General features: G+C 42.8%; 1 protein-coding gene across 1 annotated transcript; it reads left to right on the forward strand.

Moving 5' to 3' along the window:
* Positions 1-1,780: 1,780 nt before the first annotated feature.
* LOC112856890 (uncharacterized) lies at positions 1,781-22,512 on the forward strand. Its single transcript, XM_086716728.1, has 5 exons — positions 1,781-1,855; positions 2,860-2,931; positions 15,495-15,548; positions 17,209-17,558; positions 22,456-22,512. The coding sequence occupies exons 2-5, from the start codon at positions 2,898-2,900 to the stop codon at positions 22,510-22,512; spliced, it is 495 nt and encodes a 164-aa protein (XP_086572854.1). The 5' UTR covers positions 1,781-1,855; positions 2,860-2,897.
* The last annotated feature ends 252 nt before the right edge of the window (positions 22,513-22,764 follow it).

The following is a 22,764-nucleotide window of genomic DNA, read 5'->3' on the forward strand; positions in this document are numbered from 1 at the left end:
AGAAAGGCCACATTCTTCTGGTAGCCCAGAGATTCTGGAAGGTGTGACACTGCATGGAGGACAGTGCAGGCCCGCATCTCTCATAGCTGGGGGCATTGCTTATACATGGCCAATAGCAGGAAAGGAACAGAGAGATAACTTAGTGTATTTGGTAACATTTCTGTAAGCATTATAAATGCTCCAATTCTGGGTCCTTTTGTGTGGCACAGTCAGTTCAGCATCTGACTCTTTATTTCGGCCAAGGTTATGTTGTCATGGTTCTGGAGATTGAGCCCCATGTCAACCTCTATGCTGACAGCACAGAGCCTGTTTGCATGTTCTCTCTCATTGTCTCTGCTCTTACCCCTCTTATGCACTTTCTAAAATAAAAGAAATAAACCTTAACACGGAAGGAAAGAATTACTATACTGTAATCATATACGCATAGGCCATTCTGAAACAGGAACTCAAAGTAAAACTGGGTGGTAAGCTATGTGTCTAGCACTCTTATTTCAAACCACCTTCATGGCAATAGTAGAGATTTTTCAATGCTCATTCCAGGCCTCCCCTAAGTAAGGAACTTCTTATTTGTTGGATGGCGTGGGCCATGATGGACAGCCACTGACTCACTGGACACACATAATTTGTATAGACCAAAGAAAAGTGGGAGGAGTGTATTAGGGGATCGATAGTGTTTCCTTTCACATGGTGGGATGTCAGTATATTCAAGGCTTGTAGATGTAATAATCTTTAAGACAAATGATTAATGAGGAAATCTCAGAGGATTCTTTTCCTAGGATGAAATACAGCTTCACATTCAGGGTTGCTTTTCACCAAGTACAAATTCCAAAGTAGATATGATGAATACAAAATCCTAGCAAATACACGATGGGGATTCTGGTGGAAGAACAGATTTTCAAAGATTCAGACAGTGATAACCTGGCTGAACTTCAAACAATCAAGAGAGGCTATGAGACTCAATCTTGACATACAAGGCCCTTCAGGGTTCCCACGATTTTCAAAAACTATCTCACCTGCACCAGGATCATCTCTGCTAGAAAGACAAGAGCCCTTTTGCCCTTTTCTATCTTGTTCCTCTTCTGTGCCACCCTTGGTCCCCCTAGAGAATGCCCAGCTGCAGCACAGTCCATAATTACTATTCACTTATATGCACACACTCACCTCATATTCAATCAATAAAACCTCTGACTAGTTCCTGAGCTGCCCCCACCAGTGTCTTGATGGTTGCTCTGGTTCCTCCTAGCTCATCCCAAGGGCCTGATGCAAGAGTTTCCCAGAACAAATGCAGAGGAAGTACCCATAACACTTCCTGAGGTAAATATATTTTCTGTACCTGAAGGAGCACCATTACTTTACTACAATTTCAAGGGAATTAAGATATGAGCATCTGTGCATGTCCATCTGAGAGGATATATATAATTTCCTGTTGCTGAGGGTTTTTCCTGAGATTCTTTCACCAAATGATATGATTTCCCAAGAGAAAAAAAAATAATAATGACAAAACCAGTTGGAAACTGTATGGTAATAAGCATTTGTTGGGAGATAATCTTCCTCTGTGGAAACACATTTTGTATTCACTAATTAAAGTGACTTGTGAGAAGTGACCCAGAAATTGGGAGACTTTTCATAGGTGACTTTATATGATTGTTTGAAGTCACTGACTCAAAATCTGCATCCTGACTAGCTCCTAACATCACCAAGGGCACAAAATCCACATGTAAACCCTGTGCAAAGGATGATGTGAACCTTATAGTGTTGCCTTTTCTGTAATTCCAGGGTGAGGCCACAGTAACTGTTCACAGTATATATTCTAGAATTGGAATCTTGTTGAGAACAACTCTTGCTGACTATGAGGGTGAGGCTTTCTCATCTGTTTTGGTCTGGAGAGAATCCTGATTTCTGGGTTCCTGCTGGGAGTGGAGGATGGGGTTTTGTGAGAAAAACTGATTGTATGGTAAAACAATATAACCATGTTCTACAGGTATGGACAGCACAGAGGCCATTTAGGTAGTGTGGTTTTTGTGTATGAGGGTCGTGGGTTGTTTCAATGTGATGTGATGTGATGTGATGTGATGTGATGTGATGTGGGTGTGTGGAGTGTGTGTTTATTCAGAAGATATGTGCTTACACACAACAATGCAGGTATCCAATTTCCAGGACTATAAGTCAGGCTCACTGCATAAACAGCCTACAACAGCACATTCTTCCCTCAGAACAGCTGCACCTGAAAGTTTGTTTGATATTCCCTTTCTGGAGATGGAGATAAAGGAGAAATAAATGGCCAAACATCTTTCACACTTAACAGCATCTGTGATGTGGGGTCTAGGCAGCGAAGAATCAGGAAGGTTTCGAGTCAATTTCATAACAGTATCATAAGCCTTAAGACGTACTCAAACCTTGTAGTGTATACTGAAAGGACTGTGGCAAACAGGAACCCAGAGTAAACTTTGGCAGTGAGGATTGTTCACACCTCCCTGGTTGCATATCTCCTGCACAGTCAGGGCAAACACATTGTCTTGAAAATGTGCACAATGCAGGATCATTTCCTGAACTTCAAACAGGCATTAGGGTCATAGGACTCATCAGCAAAACATAGCATGCATCTCAGTGTTGGCAATATTTCACATTAATGATATTCCCTGCAGCTAAAATTCAGAGGCCCTGTTTCTATTTTTTTTTTCCTGCTCCTTTCCTCTACCTTCATTTATCTACCAAGGATGGCCCAGCAGCAGGTCAGTTGATACTCAGGAACTACCCATCTCCATATACTTGTATCCTTTGACCCCAACAAGCAAAGCCCCTGGAACAATTCCTGAGCAGTCCCACTGGCATCCTGAAACTATGTGCATATCTTCTTAGGTTCCATCAATGTCCTGACGGATGAAGTTTCCAGTGACATGGGAGACAGAGACACCACATGGACTTCCCATAGTAAGCTTGCCTTTCTTTGTATAAGAGTAAACGTTGCTTTATTTCTCCTTGAATTAAATTAAGGTATAAAATACTCAGAATGTGCACACCTGTTGGTAAATACAACTTACTTTATAGGGAGAATGTCCAGTGAGAGTCTATTGCCAACAGATACATGATGACAAGGGTGTTTCAAAATAGCAGTATCAGGTACCGTCTGCAGGATAGTGAGTTTTTCTCCAGCAGCCAATTTTCATTCTTGGATATCATTTTTCCAATCTGACTTGGGGAGTGCATGGGTGGCTGAGTCATTTAAGTGTCCAGTCTGGGCTCAGGTGATGATTTCATGGTGTGTGAGGTTGAGCCCCACATAGGGGTGTGTGCTGATAGCTTAGAGCTTGGAGCCTGCTTCGGATTCCGTGTCTCACTCTCTCTCTTCCCCTTCCCCAACTGTACTCTGTGTGTCTCTCTCTCAAACATAAATAAACATGGGAGGGAGGAGAGGGTGGGTGATGGTTATTAAGAAGGGCACCTTTTGGGATGAGCACTGGGTGTTGTATGGAAACCAATTTGACAACAAATTTCATATTAAAAAAGAATAAATAAATAAACACTGAAAGATTTTTAAAAGGGTGCACCCTTCTGGAATGTGAAAGCGGTATGTATTCTGGAGACCTTCACTTGGTAAGGAGAAATCTGGAAGATGAGAAAGGTGGGGCTTTCTTGCAGGCTTCTTGTGCAGAGCCACCCTGATTCCAGCTTCTGCTGGAATAAGAAAAAGACACATGGCAGTCCACAGGGGTTTTCCTGGAAAAGACCTATGGTCACACTATAGTGTCCCTGGAAGCAGCCATAGTGCCATTAGGTGGTGTAGGTTTGTGTGCGGGGAGGTAGGTGTGTCTACATGTGCTGTATCCATGTGCTGTAACTCTCAGTGCTTGTGTGTGTGCATGTGCACTTGTATGAGTGAATTTTCTGTATGGTGTGTTTTTCTAGATGGAAGTATACTTCCCAAAGTAATGGCGTTGACTATCTCAATAAAAAATCCCGTCACTATTACATCAAGAGTGTTTATGCATATAAAAGTGCATCAAATAATAAAATTTAAAAGTGTTCATTCTATGCCCAACACATGTAAATGTACCAGGAGAAGAAATCTCACCTCATACAATATCTGTCACAGAGGCAGTGACAATAGGACCTCACCTCCTGGTAGGTCTCGTGGCATGATTGGTCATGATACATCACTCTTGCCAGTTTCTTCTCAGACAACACTCTTCACCTGAGGCTCCACAATGAGTCTTCCCAACGTCACTCGAGTCACAGTGTGCTGGGGCAGGGTCTCTTCCTTCTGCAGGTGGCTTTCAGTGCAGTCACCTGCCACACAGAGATCCATAAGGAATTGAAGAAAGCAGGAAATGACAGGACTAGCTGGGGAGAAGTCATTCCTTCTTTTGCCACCTGTTTAGAATGGGATCTGACATTTATCTTTAGGTACTGTTGTTGATAATGAGCCTGTCTTTCTCAGATGGAAAATCATCACCCCCCACCCCAGAACCTAGCTGTAGTTGTGTGTACTGGGCAAAAAGTGGAACTCAGAGACAAACGAAATCTTCTTCAGAGATTGAGCATCAGTGTAAGCACTTGGCTGTCTTCCAAAGAGCACAGAAGGGTACATTGTGTACTGCAAAGTGGGGAAAGAGAATCTCAATAGTGTGACTGGACAATCGCCACTCACATTTGTGTCCATCTGCCATTGGCAAGAGGGTCTCGATATAGTCTGAAGAAGGGATTTACAAGTAAAGAACTTAAGATAGTTATTCTAAGACAGTATGAATATAAACAGAGCCAAATTATAATTTGAGTTTCCTTTAGAGGGTAAATCTTGTGAAAAGTATCTATTTTGATAGAATTTTTTATTACCATATGTATGTTTCCAAGAAAGAAACAAAAATAAAAAGGAGACTGCTGGATATATGAATGTCATTGTGTACTCCAGAAACTGAGTGGTTGAAGCAAGGTTGTCCAAGAAATTTTATCTACAGAGCATAATTTTGATTGATGGGGTTCATTACAAAGAGTCAAATCAGGAGAACCCAGATCACCTGAGCCCACCTTGCCCACAATTACCACGTTATTGGGCTCCTTGGTGAATGAGGATGAGAAAGGATAGGGCCACCTTGCTGGTGTGAGACATGTGTACACATCTTCTTCAGCACCTGGTCAAATGGAATTCCTGTCATTTCTCTCCAACAACCTCTATGACCCTTCTCCCCGTAACTCACTTTATTTATTTTTTTAATTTTATTTTTAAATTTTTAAAATTTACATCCAAATTAGTTAGCATATAGTGCAACAATGATTTCAGGAGTAGATTCCTTAGTGCCCCTTACGCATTTAGCCCATCCCCCTCCCACAACCCCTCCAGTAACCCTCAGTTTGTTCTCCATATTTATGAGCTCTTCTGTTTTGTCCCCCTCCCTGTTTTTATATTATTTTTGTTTCCCTTATGTTTGTCTGTTTTGTCTCTTAAAGTCCTCATATTAGTGAAGTCATATGATGTTTCTCTTTCTCTGACTGATTTCACTTAGCATGATACCCTCCAGTTCCATCCATGTAGTTGCAAATGGCAAGATTTCATTCTTTTTGATTGCTGAGTAATACTCCATATATATATATATATATATATATATATATATATATATATATATATACCACATCTTCTTAATCCATTCATCCATCAGTGGACATTTGGGCTCATTAGTGCTGGTATAAACATGGGGGTGCATGTGTCCCTTCGAAACAGCACACCTGTATCCTGTGGATAAATGCCTAGAGTGAAATTGCTGGGTTGTAGGGTACTTCTATTTTTAGTTTTGTGAGGAACCTCATACTGTTTTCCAGAGTGGCTGCGCCAGCTTGCATTCCCACCAACAATGCAAAAGAGATCCTCTTTCTCTGCATCCTCGCCAACATCTACTGTTGCCTGAGTTGTTAATGTTAGCCATTCTGACAGGTGTCAGGTGGTATCTCATGGTGGTTTTGATTTGTATTTCCCTGATGATGAGTGATGTTGAGCGTTTTTTCATGGGTCAGTTGGCCATCTGGATGTCTTCCTTGGAGAAGTGTCTATTCATGTCTTTTGCCCATTTCTTCACTGGATTATTTGGTTTTTTTGGGTGTTGATTTTGATAATTTCTTTGTAGATTTTGGAAACGAATCCCTTATCTGATATGTCAGTTGCAAATATTTTCTCCCATTCCGTCGGTTACCTTTTAGTTTTGCTGATTGTTTCCGTCGCTGTGCAGAAGCTTTTTATTTTGATGAGTTCACAGTAGTTCATTTTTGCTTTTGTTTCCCTTGCCTATGGAGATGTGTTGAGTAAGAAGTTGCTGTGGGCAAGATCAAAGAGGTTTTTGCCTGCTTTCTCCTCGAGGATTTTGATGGCTTCCTGTCTTACATTGAGGTCTTTCATCCATTTTGAGTTTATTTTTGTGTATGGTATAAGAAAGTGGTCCGGGTTCATTCTTCTGCATGTCGCTGTCCAGTTTTCCCAGCACCACTTGCTGAAGAGACTGTCTTTATTCCACTGGATATTCTTTCCTGCTTTGTCCAAGATTAGTTGGCGTTATGTTTGTGGGTCCATTTCTGGGTTCTCTATTCTGTTCCATTGATCTGAGTGTCTGTTCCAGTGCCAGTACCATACTGTCTTGATGATTACAGCTTTGTAGTATAGCTTGAAGTCCGGGATTGTGATGCCTCCTGCTTTGGTTTTCTTTTTCAAGATCGCTTTGGCTATTTGGGGTCTTTTCTGTTTCCATGTAAATAGTAGGATTATTGGTTCTAACTCCATGAAGAATGCTGGTGTTATTTTGTAGGGATTGCATTGAACATGTAGATTGCTTTGGGTAGTATCGACCTTTTAACAATATTTGTTCTTCCTATCCAGGAGCATAGAATATTTTTCCATTTTTTTGTGTCTTCGTCAATTTCTTTCATAAACTTTCTATAGTTTTCAGTGTATAGATTTTCCACCTCTTTGGTGAGATTTATTCCTAGGTATTTTATGTTTTTTTGTGCAACTGTAGATGGGGTCGATTCCTTGATTTCTCTTTCTGTTGCTTCATTGTTGGTGTATAGGAACACAACCTATTTCTGTGCATTGATTTTATATCCTGCAACTTTGTTGAATTCATGAATCAGTTCTAGCAGTTTTTTGGTGAAATCTTTCGGGTTTTCCATATAGAGTGTCATGTCATCTATGAAGAGTGAAAGTTTGACCTCCTCCTGACCAATTTGGATGCCTTTTATTTTTTTGTGTGTGTTGTCTGATTGCAGAGGCTAAGACTTCCAATACTATGTTGAATAACAGTGGCAAGAGTGGAAACCCCTGTCTTGTTTCTGACCTTAGGCGGGAAGCTCTGAGATTTTCCCCATTGAGGATGACATGAGCGTTGGGTTGTTCATATATGGCTTTTATGATCTCGGGGTATGCTCCTTCGATCCCTACTTTCTTGAGGGTTTTATCAAGAAAGGATGCTGTATTTTATCAAATGCTTTCTCTGCATCTATTGAGAGGATCATATGGTTCTTGTCCTTTCTTTTATTGATGTGATGAATCCCGTTAATTGTTTTGTGGATATTGAACCAGACCTGCATCCCAGATATAAATCCCACTTGGTCATGGTGAATACTTTTTTAAATGTATTGTTGCATCCAGTTGGCTAATATCTTGTTGAGGATTTTTGCATCCATGTCATCAGGGAAATTGGTCTATAGGTGTCCTTTTTAGTGGGGTCTCTGGTTTTGGAATCAAGGTATGCTGGCTTCATAGAAAGAATTTGAAAGTTTTCCTTCCATTTCTATTTTTTGGAACAGTTTCAAGAGAAGAGGTGTTAACTCTTCCTTAAATATTTGGTAGAATTCCCCTGGGAAGCCATCTGGCCCTGGTCTCTTGCATTTTGGCAGATTTTTCATTACTAATTCAATTTCCTAACTGGTTATGGTTCTGTTCAAATTTTCTATTTCTTCCTGTTTCAGTTTTGGTAGTGTATATGTTTCTAGGAATTTGTCCATTTCTTCCAGATTGCCCATCTTATTGGCATATAATTTCTCATAATATTCTCTTATTATTGTTTTTATTTCTGTTGTGTTGGTTGTGATATTTCCTCTTTCATTCTTGATTTTATTTATTTGGGTCCTTTCCTTTTTCTAATTGATCAAACTGGCTAGTGGTTTATAAATTTTGTTAATTCTTTCAAAGAACCAGCTTCTGGTTTCATTGATCTGTTCTACTGGTTTTTTTGTTTGTTTGTTTCAATAGCATTAATTTCTCCTCTAATCTTTATTATTTCCTGTCTTCTGCTGGTTTTGGGTCTTATTTGCTGTTCTTTTTCCAGCTCCTTAAGGGGTAAGGTTAGGTTGTGTATCTGAGATCTTTCTTCCTTCTTTAGGAAGGCCTGAATTGTTATATACTTTCTTCTTATGACTGCCTTTGCTGTGTCCCAGAGGTATTGGGTTGTGGTGTTATCATTTTCATTGACTTCCATATACTTTTTAGGATAAAGAAATTGTGGTTTATATACACAATGGAATACTATGTGGCAATGAGAAAAAATGAAATATGGCCTTTTGTAGCAACGTGGATGGAACTGGAGAGTGTGATGCTAAGTGAAATAAGCCATACAGAGAAAGACAGATACCATATGGTTTCACTCTTATGTGGATCCTGAGAAACTTAACAGGAACCCATGGGGGAGGGGAAGGAAAAAAAAAAAAAGAGGTTAGAGTGGGAGAGAGCCAAAGCATAAGAGACTGTTGAGAACTGAGAACAAACTAAGGGTTGATGGGGGGTGGGAGGGAGGAGAGGGTGGGTGATGGGTATTGAGGAGGGCACCTTTTGGGATGAGCACTGGGTGTTGTATGGAAACCAATTTGACAATAAATTTCATATATAAATTTAAAAAAATAAAAAAAATAAAAATAGTTTAAAAAAAACAAACAAACAAACAAAAAAATAATTTCCTCTTTAACTGCTTGGTTAGCCCATTCATTCTTTAGTAGGATGTTCTTCAGTCTCCAAGTGTTTGTTACCTTTCCAAAGTTTTTCTTGTGGTTGATTTCGAGTTTCATAGTGTTGTGGTCTGAAAATATGCATGGTATGATCTTGATCTTTTTGTGCTTACTTAGGGATGATTTGTGTCCCAGTATATGGTCTATTCTGGAGAACGTTCCATGTGCACTGGAGAAGAATGTATATTCTGCTGCTTTAGGATGAAATGTTCTGAAAATATCTGTTAAGTCCATCTGGTCCAGTGTGTCATTCAAAGTCATTGTTTCCTTGTTGATTTTTTGATTAGATGATCTGTCCATTGCTGTGAGTGGGGTGTTGAAGTCTCCTACTTTTAAGGTATTACTATCGATGAGTTTCTTTATGTTTCTGATTAATTGATTTATATATTTGGGTGCGGCCACATTTGGCGCATAAATGTTTAAAATTGTTAGGTCCTCTCGGTGGATAGACCCCTTGATTCTGATATAATGGCCTTCTGCATCTCTTGATACAGTCTTTATTTTGAAGTCTAGATTGTCTGATATAAGTATGGCAACTCTGGCTTTCTTTTGTTGACCATTAGCATGATAGATGGTTCCCCATCCCCTTATTTTCAATAAGCCCCTTGAAGTTTCTTGCAGGGCTGGTTTAGTGGTCACAAATTCCTTTAATTTTTGTTTGCCTGGGAAACTTTTTTATCTCTCCTTCTATTTTGAATGACAGTCTTGCTGGATAAAACATTCTTGGCTGCATGTTTTCCTGATTCAAAACACTGAATATATCCTGGCACTCTTTTCTGGCCTGCCACGTTTCTGTAGTTAGGTCTGCTGCAAACCTGATTTGTCTTCCCTTGTAGGTTAGGAACTTTTTTTTCCTTTGTTGCTTTCATGATTCTCTCCTTGACTATTTTGTGAATTTGACTATGATATGCCTTGTCGATGGTCGGTTTTTGTTGAATGTAACCGTGGTCCTCTGTGCTTCCTGGATTTTGACATCTGTGTCTTTCTCCAAGTTAGGAAAGTTTTATGCTATGATTTACTCACATAAACCTTCTACCCCTATTTCTCTCTCTTCTTCTGTCACCCCTATGATTCTGACGTTCTTCCTTTTTAATGAGTCACTGATTTCTCTAATTCTTAAATTGTGCTCTTTTCCCTTAATCTCTCTCTTTTTTTCTGCTTCGTTATTCTCTATAAGTTTGTCCTCTGTGTCACTAATTCTCTGTTCTGCCTCATCCATCCTTGCCGCTGCTGCATCCATCTGTGATTGCAGCTCAGTTATAGCATTTTTTATTTCATTCTGGCTATTTTTTACTTCTTTTATCCCTGAAGAAAGGGATTCTAATCTATTTTCTGACTCCAGCTAGTATTCTTATTACCGTGATTCTAAATTCTGGCTCAGACTTCTTGCTTTTATCTATGTTGGTTAAATCCGTGGCTGTTGTTTCTTTGTGCTCTTTCTTTTGGGGTGAATTCCTTCATTTTGTCATTTTGAAGGGAGAAAAGGAATTAATGAGGTAGAAAAAATTAAAATAAAAAAATAAATTAAAAAATATTAAAAGTAAAAAATTTAAAACACACAAAAATTGAATAAATGATGCTAGATTCTAGGTGTGTTTCGGTCTGGGTGTTGAAAGTGGTTTGACAGATTAGAGGAAAAATAAAAGTGGGGAGAGAAAAAGGGAAATCATTCAAGAATTTGAAAAAATGAACACTGAAGAAGACTAAAAAGAGATGATGGGAGCAAAATAGAGTTTGAAAAAATATACACAAATATAAAGAATAAAGTAGAAAAAATAAAGAAAATTAATAAAAATTAAAAATAAATTTGAATATTTTCTTTTTCTGTAGTCAAGAAAAATAAACAAAAAAGAAAAAAGATTTTAAAAAAGATTTAAAAAAGAAAGAAGAAGAAAAAGGAAATCGTTTGAAAATTTGAAAAAGTGGATACACTGTAGTAGACTAAAGCAAAATGATGGAAGTAAAGAGAATTTCAAAAATTTATGTAAAAGCAAAAAATATAGGAAAAAATTAAAGAAAAAAATTTTAATAGAAATTGAAAGTAAAAATGAAGTGTTTCCGCCAGTCAGAGTGGCCAAAATGAACAAATCAGGAGACTATAGATGCTGGAGAGGATGTGGAGAAATGGGAACCCTCTTGCACTGTTGGTGGGAATGCAAATTGGTGCAGCCACTCTGGACAACAGTGTGGAGGTTCCTCAGAAAATTAAAAATAGACCTACCCTATGACCCAGCAATAGCACTGCTAGGAATTTATCCAAGGGATACAGGAGTACTGATGCATAGGGGCACTTGTACCCCAATGTTCATAGCAGCACTCTCAACAATAGCCAAATTATGGAAAGAGCCTAAATGTCCATCAACTGATGAATGGATAAAGAAATTGTGGTTTATATACACAATGGAATACTATGTGGCAATGAGAAAAAATGAAATATGGCCTTTTGTAGCAACGTGGATGGAACTGGAGAGTGTGATGCTAAGTGAAATAAGCCATACAGAGAAAGACAGATACCATATGGTTTCACTCTTATGTGGATCCTGAGAAACTTAACAGGAACCCATGGGGGAGGGGAAGGAAAAAAAAAAAAGAGGTTACAGTAGGAGAGAGCCAAAGCATAAGAGACTCTTAAAAACTGAGAACAAACTGAGGGTTGATGGGGGGTGGGAGGGAGGGGAGGGTGGGTGATGGGTATTGAGGAGGACACCTTTTGGGATGAGCACTGGGTATTGTATGGAAACCAATTTGACAATAAATTTCATATATTAAAAAAAATTAAAATTAAAATTAAAATTAAAAAAAGTTTAAAAAAAATGAAGTGTTTCTCTTTCTGCATTCAAGAAAAAGAAAAGAAAGAAAAAGAGAAAAAAGAAAAAGAGAAAAAAAGCAAATTGAAAATTTAAAAGGGTGATACACAGAGGTAGACAAATTTACACAAAAGTAAAAAATATAGTGATAAAAATTAAAGAAAAATATTTTTAATACAAATTGAAAATAAAAATGATTTTTTTCTCTTTCTGTATTCAAGAAAAGGAAGAGTGTAAAAGAGAAAAACAAGGAAAAAAAAGAAAGAAAATTGAATAGATGGAGCTGCTAACAGATTGAAATAGGAATGAAATTACTTGGTTTCCCCTAGAAGTCAGACTATGTAGTGCTTTATAGTGCATAAACTAAGTACACAGTGAGACTTGAGTTCTTGAAGAGTGAGGTTGGCCCAGTTGTGCGGGGCTCAGTGTAACAGCTCCATTCACTAGATGGCGCTGCTATCCTACTCGGGTGGATTGTTGCAGTGCTCATAGGTGTGTATGCGCATGCGGTGAAAATGGTGTCACCCATCTACCCAGTCTCTAGTGTGGGAAAATGATGATCTCTCTGATCAATCGTGCACATGTCCTCTGTCTTCAGCTTTTGTTCACTCCCCGCTTCTTCACTCTCCATGACCAAACCCCAGGCAGTACCTCTCTCCCAAGTTTTGTCTCAGATGTGGCTGTTTTCCCTGGCCCCTTACTTTTTTTTTTTTTTAATTTTTTTTTTCCAACGTTTATTTATTTTTGGGACAGAGAGAGACAGAGCATGAACGGGGGAGGGTCAGAGAGAGAGGGAGACACAGAATCTGAAACAGGCTCCAGGCTCTGAGCCATCAGCCCAGAGCCCGACGCAGGGCTCGAACTCACGGACTGCGAGATCGTGACCTGGCTGAAGTCGGACGCTTAACCGACTGCGCCACCCAGGCGCCCCGCTGGCCCCTTACTTCTGAAGGACTTCAGCTTTGACCTGTTCAGCCCCTCTGCCAGAGGGTTTCACCAAGCAGTGGCCGAATGAGCAATGGCCAAATGTCAGCTGCGCCCAGGAACACTTGCTGGACCTTGCTGCTGCCAGTGCCCTGAGACTACTGCCAGGTGCCAGCCTGCCCCAGAAAAAGTTTGCGAGATAGTGTGGCAGGGGCGTTTCAGGGATTATGGAAAATCACAACACACATCTGGCACCAGGCTTCACCCCCAATGACTTTGCCCCAGCACCAGTGAATGTGGCTGCCCTCCGGGGTCTGCTGGGACCAGGTACTTCAACAGTCTCTACCAAATGTCCTTCCAGCAGTGGAACCGCTTTTTTCCAAGAACCTCCTGGACCCCACTCTGTTTCTGGTGATTCGCCCTTCCCACCAGAGCCCTGCCAGGTATCGAGCTGTGGAGTTGCAGACTGTGCTCCCCTTGTTTACAGTCTTAATGGAATTTAAACCCTCTCCTTTCTCCCTTTTTAGTTTAGTCCCTGCGGCTGTTTCCAATTTTCCACTTTCTCTCCAGCTGCATTTGGGGAAGGGTGCTTTTCCCATATTCTCTGCCCTCCCCCCTCAGTCTCCGTCCTCTCTCTGCTAACAAAAGCACCTCCCTTCCTGCACCTTCTTGCTTCCCAAATTCACTTCTCCGTGCTGTGTACCTGCTGAATTCTGTGGTTCAGGTTGTGCAGACTGTTGTGTTAATCCTCCAGTCAGTTTACTAGGTGTGTTGGATGGTTTAGTGTTGGTCTGGCTATATTTCATGGACACGAGACACAGAATAAACTTCCATGCTGTTCTTCCATCTTCCTAGATGATTAATTCTTCTGAATTCTCTTTTTTAAAATTTATACTTTGTTTTACTTATATTTTGGTGGTAAAAACACAGGGAATGTGACACATTTCCAAGTAGACAGCACATTATTGTTAAATTGATGCAAAGGGTTGTGCCCCATGTTCCAGACTCTTCCATCTAATAGGACAAATTCTCCACACGCATCGAATAGCCACACCTCATTGTCTCCTCCCCAATTTCTTGGAAATCGCCCATCTGTACTCTGCTACCAGGAAACCTTGAGTATTTTCCACTCCACATGTAAATGCAGTCAGTCAGTATTTGTTTTGCAGAGACTGATTTGTTTCACTTAGATGAATGTCTTCCATGACATTCCTGTTTCCCATAAATCACAGGATGTCCTCATCATCTAAAAGCTAAATAATGCCATATCCCATGAATATATCTCTTTTTCTTTGAAATTCCTGTGTTGATGGGCACTGGAGTAAAATATCCATATCCTGGCTATGGTGTACATATTGTGATGCACATGGGATCACAGGTATAGGTTCGACATAATGAGTTCCTTTCCTTTGGATGTATACTCAGACGCATGATTACTGGATTTGATGGGAGTTCTATTTGCCATTATTTGAATAAACTCAAGACAGTCTTCCGTGATATCTTCCATTTTGCCTTATGATTAACCACAATGTTTCAAATTTTCCCCATCCTTATCAACACCTGCATTTGGTGTTTGTTTTTTTGGTTTTTGGTTTGGATCCTAGCCATGCTAACAGATGAAGTGATATCTCATTTTCCTTGCAGTTGCATTTCCCTCATAATTAGTTATGTCAGTATCTTTTCTTAAATCTGTTGGCAATTGATTTTGTTTTCCCTTGGAGCCATGAATATTCAAGTCTTTTGCCCATTCTCAAATTGGTTAGTTGCCCTTTCTTCCCATTATGCAAATAAACACTTTTTCTGATAGAAGGCTTCGCAATATGTTCTTGTATTTTGTAGGTTTCCTTCTCAATCTGTGGATTGTTCAAGAGACTACCCTTGCCCCATGTGTAGTATTGATGAGTATGCCTTAAGTGTGAGAGATTACGTGGGGGCTCTCTATATTTGTCTATCATCTATCCCCTTGTTTAATGATCCCAGTACCATGGTGTTTGCTTTCTGTATCTTTCTGATGTGTTTTCCTCTCCGCAAGTATGGAGCCACCAGCTTGTTCTTCATTCACAAGAATTTGTTGACTATGTGGGCAAATTTGTGCTTCCATATGTTTTTAGGATTTTCGATTTCTGGAAAGTGACATTGTGATTTTGATAGGTGTTTCATTGAACCTGTGATAACTATTCTAGGAAGTGGCTGTTGACTTTCCTCTTCTGGTGTCCCAAGGCCTCAACTGGTGCCTGGCAGGAGCCCAGGAACTACTTACTTACACATCAAATATCAGATCTGGCCAGAAATTGATGTCAGAGGAGTAAGCAGGGGAACACATGTTATGTCTTCTTCATCTTTGGATTTCATGCTGTATGATTTAGTGTGGAATAGGTGTAAAACCAATTTTTCACAATCTTTAACTCAGTGGCCTACACTATCATAATAAAATAACATAAAACCTCTGATTGCTCCCTCATACTAGCAACATTTCAAGTGTCCCATAACAGTTGGAATTTCTGGATGTGACATTTAGAGAGGCAAGGTGTAATGCAGATGTAGAAATGATAGTATGAAAGTGATTTTGTTAGTTTCTTTGTCTCATGGGAAAGTTTGAAAGTGTGATCCATGTCTGTCTTCTTGAAGGGCTCTGCCTCCACTGAGCCCAGTGAACATTTGAGAATGGAACAGAAAGTTCAGGCAGTTGCTATATGACCCTCGGAAACCTCAACTTGAGTAGGACTGCTGGGCAAACCCCTCTTGCTAAGAACAAGATTTCTCATATTTGTCTTCTTACAGGTTTGTGTCTGGAGAGCATAGCGAACTCCAGCAGTGAAGAGGAAGACTCTGCAGGTAGGGAACAGCACTCAGTTAGGAGCAGTGGGAGAGGTCTTCAGGAACAGTGGGGGTGCACCTGCTGCTCCAGAGACCAAGGAAGCTGCCCAGGAAACCAGAGGGAAAGCTAAATAGGTGTAGAAGTCTGATGTGTTCTTCTCCTAGTTGATGGACATACTATAAATGAAATTGTGTCCATGGGCATTGAGGGAGCTGTGTTTGTAATAAACGTTTCTTACTTTGCTATTTTAAATCATCTTTCCCATCAAATCATCACTCCCCTCCCTTTGCCACAGCAAAATGTCAAAGCTTGGACTGTTTGGTTAGCACCTTTCAGGAAGTGTGCATGAGGGATTAGGGTCTTTCTTGTCATTGACCTACAATACACATGAACTGAGAACCAAATACCCCTCTCCCAGATATGAGAACCAGTTCCAGCTTGAGCCAGGAGGTAGATGAGAGGTAAACCCTCTCCGAGGTAACCTACAGGAGTTATAGCAAATCGTTACGTTTCTGTCCTGTTTGCTCTACCAAAATTACCTCCCCCTGAGCTGGATAAATCCCAGAAGATTTCCTCTGTGGTCATTACATATCCTTCCATGTCCCTTAGCTCATTCCAGCCTTCCCACAACTGTGGAATTTGATGTATGAATGTGCTTCCCTGAGAAAGAGCCCTGAGCAGCTTCCCTGGAGACCCTCCATTTCCAGCATGTGTTCTAGAGGCCTGTGTGAAGGGCATGCTGGGCCTGCTTCCCATACTTGCTGTCACAGCCCTGTTGCCCTGTCACATGGCACTAGCTAGGCATAGGACAGAGCTTCTGGGAAGCAAGACCATGGGGTCAATATCCCTCTCTGAACCCAATTTTTCTGCCTCACAGCACCAGTCCTATCTCCATATACCGTGGTCATGGCCTCTATGTGACCATTCCTTAGTCCAGCCCAGGGAACAAGCCCTCCATTGTTTCCCTTGAGGACTAGTGAGATCCCTAGGAGTTACTGTGTGTTTGTGTGGCTCTGCTGTGGGACACTTCCAGTGTCTCACATAGAGATTCTGGAGAATTTGACTCACTACTGTCCTCTCATTTCCACTCATTCTCTGAAATGGTTAAGGAAAATGTTGAGGTTGTTTTTGGCTAAAGTGTGTCCCAAGGAAGGTCATCTCAGTGACAAAACAGACACTGGATATGTTCATACTGTCAGTGCTCTCCCTTTTGGTATCTGGCAACACAGACACATGACAGGTGCTTCCCCAAACAGGAGAGATCAAGGATTGATTGAGTAGTACCAGGAAATCATCTATCTTTCCTCGTATTTGAGAACAGTATGACTGTAGAGGTTTGCAGAAGAATGGAAATGGAATATATCTGGAAAGGGAGGAGGAAGGGGGACATGGAATATGAGGCAAGGAGGGAACAAAGCAAAGTCCTGCACAGGAACAGTGACCACCTGGAGGATGGGCGGGATGACACAGGCTTCATTCCTGGCCATGGAGAGAACCTGAGATGGTACAATTGAGTGTTAGATACGAGACCCACTCCTCCCCTGAAGTGGTCAAGGGCCTGAGGTCCGGAGGACTCAGAACTGAAGACCCATCACCCTTTAGCCAGGATCCATCATTCCAAGAGCAGAGGATCACAGGTTCTCACCTCCACTAACTCTCCACTGCCCTTTTCAACAGCCACCCAAACATCATTGATGCCCTGTCCAAAGGAAGGCAACTCCAAGGATGGCAAGGATTCAGAAGAAAGGAGCAACGTGGTGCCTGTAATTCATCTCCTCCTCCATGTCTTGCACAAACTCTCTTCTGCCATCCATAAGCAGCTCTTTGGAGCCCTCCCCATTCAATTCTTTTATAATTCCCATGCTAATATACCTGGTCTCATACAGGCACTGATGCCTTGCATATGCAGCTTGTATGCAACCTCTCTGCAGAATCTCTCAGTCCCTTTCTTAGTGTCCCTCTGGACACTTAGTGTCACCCTGGTGCTGAAGCATGAAGTCTGGAGAAAATGGCCGAGGAGGGAGTGGGTCTGGGACTCAGCAGGGCTGAGCCCAAATTTTTGGAGCTGCCTCAGGAAGTGGGGATCTACCTGGGTGATGTCTCTGTGTGCTTCCTCCCTAGATGGACCTGGTCATACCGGATTCTGCTCTTCCTTTCAGTTCCCAAGAAGCACCCCTTCACCAGATTTAGGATTAAAAGCAAGGGAAGCAGGTTTGCAGTCACCAGAGGAGCAAATGCATATGTGGTAAGGAAACCTGGGCACGTGTTCTCCATCTCTGCATAGCTTACATGTCAATTCAGGAAAACCATCCAAAACCTGGGATGCTGCCCAGGCTTGTGACCACAGAGAGGAGATAAGAATAATGCCATAATCCCTGTAGGCACTGAAGGATATCCTGAGCACATTCCCCAAGGAACCTTAATCCAGTCTATACAAGGCCCTGAAGTGCTGGGCTGTCATTCCACCAGCAGCTGCTGAACCTGGAAGGAGTGCTGTGGATGCCAGTAAGGGACCCTGGAGGGAGGAATCCAGGAGGCATATGCACTGTATTCTATGAGAAGAGAGCCCCAGGAGTTGATCATCATCTCACCCTGCAGGATGCAGCCCTGTCCTCCCAACCTGCTCAAGTCAACCAAGAGCTTCCCCAGAACATCACTAGTGGGCATGAGACATTGGGCAGTTTTTGATCACCCCCTTCAAACATCCAGGAGCTTAGGGAACATGACAGAGTTCCCGAGGTTCATGCAAGCAGGACAGCTCAACTCGCCTAGCTGTGCGTTTCTGGGAGCACTTAGTAGATGCAGTTTCAATGGGGAGGGGGCTTGTAGGATTCCTACCTGATTGGGAGATTCCAATGTCCATGGGTCCCCTGAATCTCCAATGATGCCATGAGTGATGCGGGGTCACCTCAGGTACCACTTCCCAGTATGAGTTTCAGGTTCTGTAGATGCTGCCTCATATGTAGTCAAGTCGATCAGGGAAGTCCACACTGTCTGTTACCCACACACTCATGTCCTGCAGTCAGTGTGTAAAGTCACATCCATGTGAAGCAGGAGCACATATCACCACCATGTATACCTAGACACTCAAATGTGACAGGGTCCACAACAGAGCAGAGCATGTTGAGAGCTCTCAGAGTGTGAATAGGACAGGAAATCAGTAGAAGAACTCAGCAGTCAAAAATGTAGGGCAATCAGGGATGGGGCCCTGATGACACTGGATTGTAGCCTTCATTCAGCCCTGGGACAACCATGGAAGGGTCTCTTCCTTCATGCCAGCCATGAGTTCTACAGGGAAACTTCCACCCCAAGACTTCAAAAGGCATGTTCCAAAATAAGCCCTAGACCTGTTGTCAGATCTGCCCCAAACATCCTGCCACATGATCTCGTGCAGCTGCACCTGATGTTTTCCTGAAGCTGCAAAAGAAAAAAGCTGAACCATGTCCACGATGCTCCAGATGACGCAGAAGATGTAACAGAAAGTGAAGCAGGAGTGCCCTCGAACCCCAGCAACAGCTTCAGTGGTGGCCCAGAAGAAGAACCAGACGAAGATAATACCTAAGTAATATTGGAAAAGAAACAATGCTGGAGCAACTCCTCCCCTGCACCTGACACTTTCAGGCCATACAAACAAAAGATGTTTGGGGTTGCAATGAGCAGAGAAGACTGTGATTTCTGGGGACAAGGGGACCCGGCAAGATGGCCACCACACCCTGGGTGGGTTTCCAGGCATCACTGATGACTGAGACTATGAGGAGGAAGCAGCACTCCAGACCATCAATAGAGCACTGTGGGGTGAGTGTGTGCCCATCTTGAAGTGTGGGGCTGAGCAACTCCAGGGTTTCCCCCTGCCTGGTGTAGGGCTGCTCCTGCTCCTACTGTCCCTCCAGCCCCCAGTGGGAATGCACACAGGAGAGATGCAGGAAAATTCAAGTCTGCCAGGGTCAATGGCCACCCTGGAATCCACTTCAGGGGCAACCTGGCTGTATCCTTTGTGTCAAAGGACACCAGGCTCAACTGGACCCCTCTCCTCCCTGACATATCTGCTTCCAGACATCTCTTGACATTCACTGTCCTCAGTCTGTTGTACCCATATGGCCCTTGCTGACTTCCAAATATAAAGCCAAGCCAGCAAGTCTTGGGAAGCACCACACAGGTAGCTTTTGTTGATTCATCACCTATTACTTCTCCCTTGGGCACAGGCACCAGCACCCAGCAAGTCTTGGGAAGCACCACACAGGTAGCTTTTGTTGATTCATCACCTATTACTTCTCTCTTGGGCACAGGCACCAGCACCCAGCAAGTCTTTGCTGCCACCCAGCTAGGTTTCCCTCTGGCACAGTCCCTGGATTGCTTCAAACGTAGCAGTGTTTATAATTCATGTTAAACACTCAAGAAATGCTGTCTGTTCTTATTTTAACTATGATCGATGTTACTGCCAAAAATCATGCACTAAAAACAAGGGTACTTGCATTCAAACCTAAATCTTTCTGGATCCAAATGAAAAGACATAGAACGACAAACATGTTTCAAATAAAGTGGGCCATGTTCTTTCCTTCAATCTTCTTGTCTTCATTTGCTAAATACCAGGCATGTTCCTTGCCACTGCAAAACAGAATAAATAAGGTAATTCTGTTTAGGGGATTATAGGCTAGCAGAGTAAGGTAAGTTGTATTATTTGTCCCCATGTTATTCACCTTCTCTTCCCAGTCATGGCTCTCCCCGTGGACCACATTCACATTTCTTTCCAAATGGGCTTGGCTGTATGACTTGCTTTAGCCAATGGAATTTGAATGGCCTTGTTGCAAACTAAGAGGTTAAATGGCCAGAACTCAGACCCAAGTGTCAACACAAACTGGTTGTGAGGTCTTAGGTCAGAAATGCTCTCTGCAAAAATATCTGTGTGCAGACATTCTGCTTCCATTTTCCTTTCTACCAGAATGGCACCCACCTCAGCATCTGGTCTTGAGTTCTAGAGGAGTCAATGTGTGTGACAAATGTTGACTAGAATCACCATGTTGTGCAGTATGCCAGCACCCTGTAGTTCATGCCACTGTCTAAGATCCATGGAGACCTTACCCACCACCAGGGAATGCAGTGAGTGGTGTGGAACTTTGGTGACCACGATCCTGAAGTATGCATCACAAACACCAAAATGCTCTTCTTTTGCATTTAATTAAAACTGATAGACATACTGAAGCTCATGCTAGCTCCACTCCAGGAGGTGACCCACACACCAGCCCAGGTTTCCTTCTATGTCCTCCTGGGGTCAGCATGTGTGGTGACCTGTCTCCTTTGAAAATGTGGCCTAGAAGGCAAAATCTTCCAGGAAGCCCTGAATGTGGACAAACTACTCTGAAGCTCAAAGATCTAAACTGCCCCTGACACCTCCCCCCACTGCCTGTCTGGAGGACCTCTCCTTAGGCTGGAAGAGCTCAGCCTATGATTCCTCTGTTCCCCTGGCCTGGGTCTCCCTCCTTGCTCCCAGCTCCCTCCTCACGTACGGCATGTCCAAGGAGACATGGTGCTCTGGCAAGGTCTTTCAATATCATCTTTCAGGTACACCAAATTAAAATCAGATTTTTCATGCTGTGGTTTCCCCCCACCCCCACCCCCCCACACACATGTGAGGGAATTATTTAGCTCAAACTCTTTCTTGAGGGTTATTTATCACTGTCCCTGCCTATATTAAAAGCATTTGTGTAAACATGAGTTTTCCACCCAAATTTCTCAAAGCTTTATCTATGGCTTTCGTTCGAAGGACAGGTTCCCAGATGAGGGTCTTTCCCTTGTCCTTAGTCATGGCAGCCTTTACTCACTCAAGAGAAAATTCCCAAAAAGATAATGGCTCCCTAAGTGCTATGTTACCAGGACATCAGACTGAAGTTGGCCCCAAACCTGTATGCCATGGATCCACCAGCACCTGAGAACAGTGACCCAATATGTGTACTGCACTTTGATGGCTGAAAGCACCAACTGGGTCTTGGAATCCAGCCATGAATCACTGACATGTGGGAGTAAACCCCCCACAGAGGGATCAAAGCAACCTCTACCTTCACAGGCATCCCTATACCTGACCCTCTGCTGGAGGGGGAATTTGTGTTTGGGTAACAGCCTCAAATTCCTCATGTCTATGTAGAGATGCCCCACATTTCTCGGTTTGGGTTGTTCTTCCTGCTCTGTGTCCTGACCTTCCATGTGTCTTACAGAGTCACAAGATATGTTAGGGTGGAAGGGTCCCTGGGGCCAGTTTGTCACTTTATGGTAATGGTACACCACTTGGGGGCCAAGAACATATTCATAGCCAGGGCTCACAGGAGGCAGTGGGAGTTTCTGAGGTCTTGATCCTCACTGCCCAAACTTCTTGGCACACATTCTTGGAAGGCAGCATGGAGCAGTGTGCGTGAGGACTGGTAGCAGACTCTTTCAGCCAGATCCCAGGAACCAGGCAGTGGTGATGAGCTGCATAGACAGAGGAGGGCTCTGGGAACAGCAAAGGAAAGCCTGAGTCTGGACCCCCACTATAAATATAGGTGGGTCGAGGAGGGTGGGGGCAGGATAGGCAGCTGGCCTTGCTGTATGGGAGGCCAGCTGCCTATCTACAGGGGCAAAGAGGTGCAGGTGGCTCAACCTATGGAAAGGAAGATTCCCTTTGCTGAGCAGGGTGTATGGTGTGAAAATTATGGAATTAGAGAAAGGAGTAGGGCTGGATCCATGGCTCGCTGAGGGCATGTTGGGGGCTCCACTGTGCTGACTATGTAGTCAGGAGCCATTGGCATGGTAGGGGAATGGAACCCGGTCTCTGCACTGGGAGCCTTGGGTGCCTCGATTTGTTAATGTCCTTACCCCCCTAACGTAACCACAGCACCTCTTGGCAAACACCAAGGCCCTCAGAATGGTCTCACTCCTGTGTCCAATCACCAGGAAGCTCTCATCATGGTCTCACTCCTGTGTCCAATCAACAAGCAGCTCTCAGTGTAGTCTTGCTCACATGCCCAATCACCAGGAGCCTCTCATATTTGTCTTAGGTGTCCAATCACCAGGGCGCTGTCACCCTGCTCTCCTCCCCTCATCCCGCAGGGGCCATCTTGGATCCTGCAGTTGAGGGACAGCACAGAACAGCATCGTGACCTTCCTCTCTCAGCACAGAGCCTCACTCCCTGTCCCCTGTGGCCCAGACTTCCTGTGCAAGGTGAGAAACTGGTGGTGAGGTCACTGACCTAAGGTTCATAG

Source organism: Puma concolor, chromosome A1, assembly GCF_028749965.1.
Source record: "Puma concolor isolate L17-30 chromosome A1, mPumCon1.1.hap2, whole genome shotgun sequence".
Lineage (NCBI taxonomy): Eukaryota > Metazoa > Chordata > Mammalia > Carnivora > Felidae > Puma > Puma concolor.